This window comes from Drosophila obscura, unplaced genomic scaffold (assembly GCF_018151105.1).
Source record: "Drosophila obscura isolate BZ-5 IFL unplaced genomic scaffold, ASM1815110v1 contig_95, whole genome shotgun sequence".
Taxonomy (NCBI): domain Eukaryota; kingdom Metazoa; phylum Arthropoda; class Insecta; order Diptera; family Drosophilidae; genus Drosophila; species Drosophila obscura.
In genome coordinates, this window is record NW_024542889.1 from 941676 (window position 1) to 949403 (window position 7728).

A 7728-nucleotide genomic window follows, 5' to 3' on the forward strand; every position below is an offset into this window, starting at 1 on the left:
TCACCTAACAAATAAAAACTATTTTCACCTCGATGGCTATAACTTCTATGCGACAAATCATCCCGATGGTAAGGCACATGGAGGTACTGGCGTTCTGATCAAGAATCGCATTAGGCATTATCCATTGCCTTCATTTGCTACACCTTATCTACAGGCAACAGCAATTCATATTGAAATTCAGAGCGGCTACCTAAACCTAGCCGCAGTATACTGCCCACCACGTTTCTGCATTTCCGAAACAGAATTTGTAACATTCTTCGACCTACTAGGTTACCGATTTATAGCAGCTGGTGACTACAATGCCAAGCACACCCATTGGGGATCTAGACTTACCAACCCGAAAGGAAGACAACTATATAACGCTATAATAACCCCACGAAATAAGCTTGACTTTATCTCTCCGGGCAAGCCCACATATTGGCCCACAGATCCAAACAAGCAACCCGACTTGATTGATTTTGCAGTTACACGAAGGGTGCTGCAAGCTCAGATTAATGTAGATCACTTAACAGATCTATCATCGGATCACTCGCCCATTCTACTTCACCTTTACGACCATCCACAGCATTCGGAACACCCACACTTTCTAACTTCTAGCAAAACAGATTGGCTCAAATACAGGAAGTACATAAGCTCTCATATTGATAGCTGCCCAAACATTAATTGTAAAGATGACATTGATAGGTCAGTCGAAGCATTGGTTTCCTCAATGTCACTGGCGGCAAAACACTCAACACCAATATTAGCATCTAATAAACATTCCAACAGCAGTCGTATTTCTAGGCACATTGAAGTGCTGCTACGCGATAAAAGAAGGCTTCGCCGAGAGTGGCAAGCACACAGATCACCTGCATCGAAAGAGCGGCTAAAAATAGCCAACCACCTACTACGCAGAGCCTTAGAAGATGAAAAAAACCGAGCTCAAATATCCTATATGGAGCAACTCTCCCCAACTAGCAAACGATTCCCACTGTGGAAAGAAAAATCAGGCGTATGCCCACCAATCGAGAGTGAATCACCTTTGCGTACACAAACAGGAGAGTGGGCTCGCAGCAACAAAGAGAAGGCAAATACATTTGCCGTCCATCTAGAAAACGTCTTCAAACCGCACCCAGCAACGAATAGCTTAGTGCTCCCACCAACCAACAATCCCGAAGCTACTCCGCCTATCATATTCCAAACAGGAGAAGTCACAAGGGTCATTAAAGACCAAATCTCAAAGCAAAAGAAAGCTCCGGGCCACGATTTCATCTCTCCTAAAATGATCATAGAATTGCCGAGCTGTGCAGTGTATTTCCTTACTATGATATTCAACAGCATGATGAAATGGGGCTATTATCCTCAAGAATGGAGGAAATCAGTCATCACCATGATTCATAAAGCCGGAAAAGACAAGTCCAAGCCATCATCATATAGACCTATCAGCCTACTGCCTTGCCTATCAAAGATATTTGAAAAGCTGCTCCTGAATCGTATCAAACAACACCTACACATCAACGGTGCCATCCCGACTCACCAATTTGGATTTCGCGAAAAACACGGAACCATTGAACAAGTAAACCGTATAACCTCTGAGATACGAAATGCATTTGAAAGACGGGAGTATTGCTCCGCTGTTTTTCTGGATGTCGCACAGGCTTTCGACCGCGTTTGGTTAGATGGCTTAATCCACAAAATCAAAATATTACTTCCACAGAACATCCATGGAATAATGGAGTCATACCTACAGCAAAGAAGTTTCGCAGTACGATGCAAAGATTTCCTCTCTGAATATCATCCAATTGAAGCTGGTGTACCGCAAGGCAGCGTGCTTGGACCGACACTGTATATCAGTGTATATCTGCTAGCACAGCAGATCTACCGACAAACAGCCTAACAACAACTTCGACATTTGCTGATGATACTGCCATATTAAGTCGCTCCAAGTGCCCAAGAAGGGCCACGGATCACTTATCATCTCATCTCGTGGCCTTAGAAAAATGGCTAGCAGACTGGCGGATACATGTAAATGAGCAAAAGTGCAAGCATGTCACCTTCACGTTAAACAGACAAACTTGCCCTCCATTATGTCTGAACAATATCAACATTCCACAAACCACCGAAGTAACATACCTTGGTGTTCATCTGGATAGAAGGCTTACTTGGCGTAAGCACATCGAAGCGAAGAGAAATCTACTTAAATTTAAAGCTAGTAATCTACATTGGCTAATAAGCACCCGTTCCCCACTAAAACTGGAGTACAAAGTACTTTTGTACAATGCAGTTCTCAAACCCATCTGGACATACGGCTCCGAGCTATGGGAATCCAGAGAGCTCAATCGAAGATACTAAGAACTATCACTGGGGCACCATGGTACATACGGAATGAAAATATCCATAAAGACTTAAATGTAGGATCAGTTAAAGATGAAATTGCCAAAGTGAAAGCAAAGTACCAGGCCAAGCTTCAAGCCCATCCTAATAGACTTGCGCAGTCTTTAACTTGGCACACTAGCCATACACGACTCCGGCGAAGAGACCTTCCCACCCAGCAATAATACTTAGCTAGGGACGTACTCTAAGTAATTAAGTGTAAATAATTAAATAAATATATTAGGCTAAGATTTGTATACTTGTCGTAAGTCTCTAATAGGGAAGATTCGATAAATAAAATCCCGTAATAATAAAAAAAAAAAAAAAAAAATCCACAAGTTGGCGCCGCTACCAATGGGTTGAAGCCGCTCAGGCCTTCAACGGGGCCGGTGTTTCGTCATGTCGTCGTCTTAGTTAATGTTGTATGTTAAGATTATTTTTGAATTGTTTGAAGTCTAGTGTAAGTAGGTTAGGGCAAGGCGGGAGCGCAATAAAAGCTCGCTCTTTCGCTCAAGGCGAATTCGCCCCGCTTTGCCACCGTAGGTTAGTTAGGCATAGACTGAAGTGGAATGAATTTTAGAATATAATCGTTGAAATTGAATAAGGTCGAGCGCACCTACATTATTTCGTCCCCGCTTTTAATAAATCTTTACGCCACCCAAGTATTTCGGTTTCGTTAATTAGAAAAACTATTCTAAATTTTCAGAGACCAAGAGGAAGAAGGTCACCAAAAGTCTCCAAGCGCTTTTGACTGAAATGGACGAGATCATAGACGGATTGGCATCCTTAACGTGGCCGGCTCCCCGTCACGGCAGCCAGCTAAAAGGATCCCTATCCAACCTGAAGGAGTTACACTCGGACATCTGCGTGAGAATGCAGGAGTAGAAACTAAAGGACCACAAACCGGAGACGATGGACCAGCAGACATCCCCGATCCCATGCAGGCTAACGGAGTCATCGTCACAAACCAAGGAAGCCCCGCATACAGAGGCTTGTTCCACCGCGACCCACAGGCCCAGACGCCGACCATTAAACTCGCCGGAAGGTCCAGAAAGGAGACCCAATGCGACAACGGCCTACCCATCCAGGCGAAAAAGGCATGACGCAATCATAATTGCCACAAAAGGAGACCTCTCCTACTCCGACATACTGAGGATGGTGACGAGGATGTTGGCAAAAATGTTGGCAGAGTACGCCGCACAGCACAAGGAGACCTGCTTGAGCTAAACAGCGCGCAGAAGGAGAATACTGCCCAACTGAAGGAGGAGATAGGCCAAGTGCTAGCTATCTTTGCATGCTTAGCTCTTTGAGTTGTGTTTAGCTCTAATTTACCTTGAATTTTAGTCTAACACCTATCTTTCCTGCATGCTCGCGATCGGTTCGGTAACACGCGTCGCGCGTCATGCGGCAGCGCCCCTCGGTCGGTTGGACGGGAGGAGGGCTGCGTTTCTGCCTGGGTTCCGCGCGTAACAGGCTTCGGCTTGGTGTCGCATGGGCCACTTGATGGTGCAGTCATTGCATATCAACGTCCAGACAAAAGTGCTTTGTACGCTGGCAGGCGTCAGGGCACTGGTAAGCGAGACTTACATCGAGATCCGCGACATCGACGACCTTGCCACCAAAGAGGAGGTCGCCATGGCATTTTCTGCTCAGGTGGACCATCAAGTGGAAACAGCATGCATTAGGGCCCTACGGCCGGGATATGGAGGTTCCCAGGTGGACCGCTGGCAAAGCGGCTTGTTAAGGCTGAAAAACTCAAGATCGGGTGGACAAGAGCAGGATCGTCGAGCGATCAGGACAGAAGCGCTGCTACAAATGCCTAGAGTTTGGGCACATCGCAGCCAGGTGCAAGAGTGACGTCGACCGCAGCAACTGCTGCCTCAAGTGTGGCAAGCGGGCCACAAAGTAGCGGAGTGCACAAATGACCCTAGATGCTTCCTCTGTGCAGGACCCGGCTGCGGCGAGCCACATAGCTGGCAGCAAGAGGTGTCCGAGAAGCAGACCGGAGCCTAACCACCGCATAGCGAAATGAGGATCCTGCAGCTGAACCTAAACCACTGCGAAACGGCCCAGATTTTACTCTTTCAGTTAGTCCGAGACGAATCAGCGGATGTTTCACTCCTCACCGAACCGTACCGCAGAGCCAGTGACCACCACTTCACGCTAGACACAACTAAAACAGCAGCGATTTGGACATGCGGGCGTTCGGGTGAGCAAGCAGAGTCGGTACGCAAGGGAAATGGCTATGTCCGAGCCAAGGTCGGCCAGCTCTGGCTATACAGCTGCTACCTTGCAGCAAGACTGTCGCTCCAGGAATTCGGCGCCATACTCGATAAAGTAGCAGACGACGCAAGGGAACGGCCAAATGTCATCCTGGCAGGAGACTTGAGGAGACTTACCAACTCTAGAGGTCACACCCTCCTAGAAGCCTTTGCCACACTAGAGATAACCCTTCTCAATACGGGATCAGAGGACACGTTCTCCCGTGCTGGGACAGGATCAGTCATTGGCTTGCCCTTCTGCAGCAGCACTCTCTTCGAGAGTACAACGTGGACGCTCAGCACCGCATACACCGCTAGTGATCACAAAGCAATTGTCTGCAATATCGAGTCCCGCAGGCAAGACTCAGCCCACCAGCAAATGACGGTCTTTAACGCCAAAACCATCAGGCCAGAGATTGTTCTAGAGGAGCTGATCGTAACAGAGCCACGGGGAGATGCAGAAGCCAGTGCTGCCGAACTCGTCCGATCGATAACATTGGCACGCAGGGCAAGCACAAGACAGACAAGGAGCCACCCGCGCCACCGCGAGCCGGTATTCTGGTACACCACGGTGATCGCCAAAGCTCGCAGCGAATGCATCCGTGCTAGGAGGCGCCTCACACGCGCGAAGGGAACGCCTGCCTTCCATACAAGGTCCCAGGAATTCGCCGCGAAACGCCGATTCCTCAAAAGGTCTATCAGAGAAAGCAAGAGGAAGTGCTTCCTAGAGCTTTGCGATTCTGCCGAAAATGACCCCAGGCGTCTCGCATACAAGGTCATAGCAAAAAAGCTCAACGCGGCAAAGCCCTTCACCACGGCCGATCCTGCCTCTTTCCCACTGTCGCCCCAGCTGTCAGCCCGGCCACAATCCAGGAGTGGTTGAACTCAGTGGGCCTTAAACTGGCTGAGCAAAAGCCGGAGGCGGTTCATATATCCAGCCGCAAAAAAGTCGAGGTAGCGACCGTCCGTGTAGGCTCAGTTGACATACTATCCTCAAGAGCAATCCGATATCTCGGTGTAATGCTGGACACTCGCCTCTCATTTCGCGAGCACCTCCAGGCAGTCAGAAAAAAGGCAGCCGACTTAGGAAGAGCACTGTCGCGCATGATGCTGAACACGAGGGGAGTCTGTCCTCAAATCGGTCATGATGTACGCGGCACCAATCTGGGCAGAGGCGGCGAGGACAAAGTCCTACAGGAGAGGGCTAGACGTAACTCACCGACTAGGAGCTCGGCAAGTCTGCTGCGGTTTCCGAACTATTTCGAATGTCGCGGCCTTGGTCATAGCACGAATAGCAGTGGCGGACCTCGCCGAGGAAGCAAAGGAAATCTTCTTAGATTTCGACGCAGCACCACATAATCGATCTCCTCCGGCACTACGGAAACGAATAAAGTCGGCAGCGAGGGAAAGGAGCTTAAACAGATGGCAGGAACGATGAGCCAGCTCAGCGAAGGGCAGATGGACATTCCAACTTATACCGGACATCGCTACGTGGGTAGAGAAATTAATTTTTGGCTAACCCAGCTACTAAGTGGAGCTATTATACATATTTGTATAATAATCTGTTCGTGACGTTTTATTTTAAATATAGGTGATACATTTGGTATCCTTCTCTAAACATTTTGGGGACCCCGACGTGATCGGAGCCGAGAGAGCTAACATATCTATAGAAAATAACAAAACATAGTACAAGAAACAATTATGCTCGGTGGCATTTACTTAATGCTATGTATTATAATTATAGGCCGGTCTGTTCCGAACACAATATTTAGACTTATCTTATTGTATAATCTAACAGGTTTCCAGACTCATGTGATATCACACTGCTACAGGTGTATTTCAAAATTTCGCCCCACCCCCTTCCTCCATCACAAGGGACGAAAATCTGTGGCAGGCACAATTTTAAAGATACGATAAAACTAAAAACGCAGTGCGAGCGAGAAAGAGAATAAGTAGCTGGTCTCTGGCTGAAATAGGCGGATGAAGCAACTGAAAATTCATTCTGGCTATAATTATGATGCGATCTGATTCAGATTCGGCAATCTCGTAGATATGGTCATTCTCTACGATACTGCGTTTTCAGTTTTATCGTATCTGTAAACACACAGCTCACGGTCCAGCTAGCGCAGTCGCCGACCTATTGGTGGAACGATCAGATCGCGGATGACAGGCGCGCCTGCCTGTCAGCCAGAAGGAGGTATTAGAGGGCTTGCAGAAGGAACGACAGCGACTGACCGAGTCTTCGCATGGCATACTGCGCTGCCAGGAAGGAACTGAAGACCTCCATTAAGATAAGCAAACGGGAGTGCTTCCTGCAACTCTGCGACTCTGCAGAGCACGACCCATGGGGAAGAGCTTACAAGATGGTGATGAAGCGGCTGCACACTAACAACGCAGCTCCCTCTGACCCGCAGCAGCTCTCAGCCATCGTAGAGGCGTTGTTCCCACCCAGGACGCACAACCTGCCCCAAAACGACGAAGCGCTACAGCATCCATACGAGGTGGAACCGGTAACGGCAGACGAGGATATTACAGCGGCCCGCAGGTTGAAGCCTAATAAGGCCCCAGGTCCCGATGGAATCCCCAGCAGGGCAGTCAAATTAGCAGTCTCTTTTAAGCCGCAAGAGTTTGCGACGGCGTTCACGAAGTGTCTACAAGAAGGACTGTTTCCCTCACAATGGAAGACACAGCACCTTGTGCTCTTACCAAAACCGGGTAAGCCGCCAGAGGATCCCTCCTCGTTTTGCGCGATATGCCTGATCGACACATTAGGGAAGACGATGGACCCTTTCAGTGGTGACCAAACATCTGCAAGCGGCAGAAGAAACCTGCAACACGGCAATACAGATTATAGCAGACTGGCTTTTGTCTATGGGGCTGGAGTTGGCGGTTCAAAAAACGGAGGCCATCCGCTACCTATGCGTGATGATCGGCTATGTTAGGAGACGCCAATGTATGGTCGGCAGTAAGCAACTTTGCTGCCGCCGCGATGAAGGAGCTCAGGAGATGCGAGCGGCTTAGAAGGCAGACAGCATAGAAGGAACCATCGTCCCTGCGAAGCAATGCTTCGTCCCGTCCCGCAGGGACACGGTACTTCCTCTGTCGCCCCACGTAT

At 48.7% G+C, this 7728-nt stretch overlaps 1 protein-coding gene across 1 annotated transcript; it reads left to right on the plus strand.

Annotated features, from left to right (window-relative positions):
* Nucleotides 1–4380: 4380 nt before the first annotated feature.
* LOC121405392 lies at nucleotides 4381–5496 on the plus strand. Its single transcript, XM_041596068.1, has one exon. It carries the CDS (start codon nucleotides 4381–4383, stop codon nucleotides 5494–5496), a length of 1116 nt encoding a protein of 371 aa, XP_041452002.1.
* Nucleotides 5497–7728: the final 2232 nt, after the last annotated feature.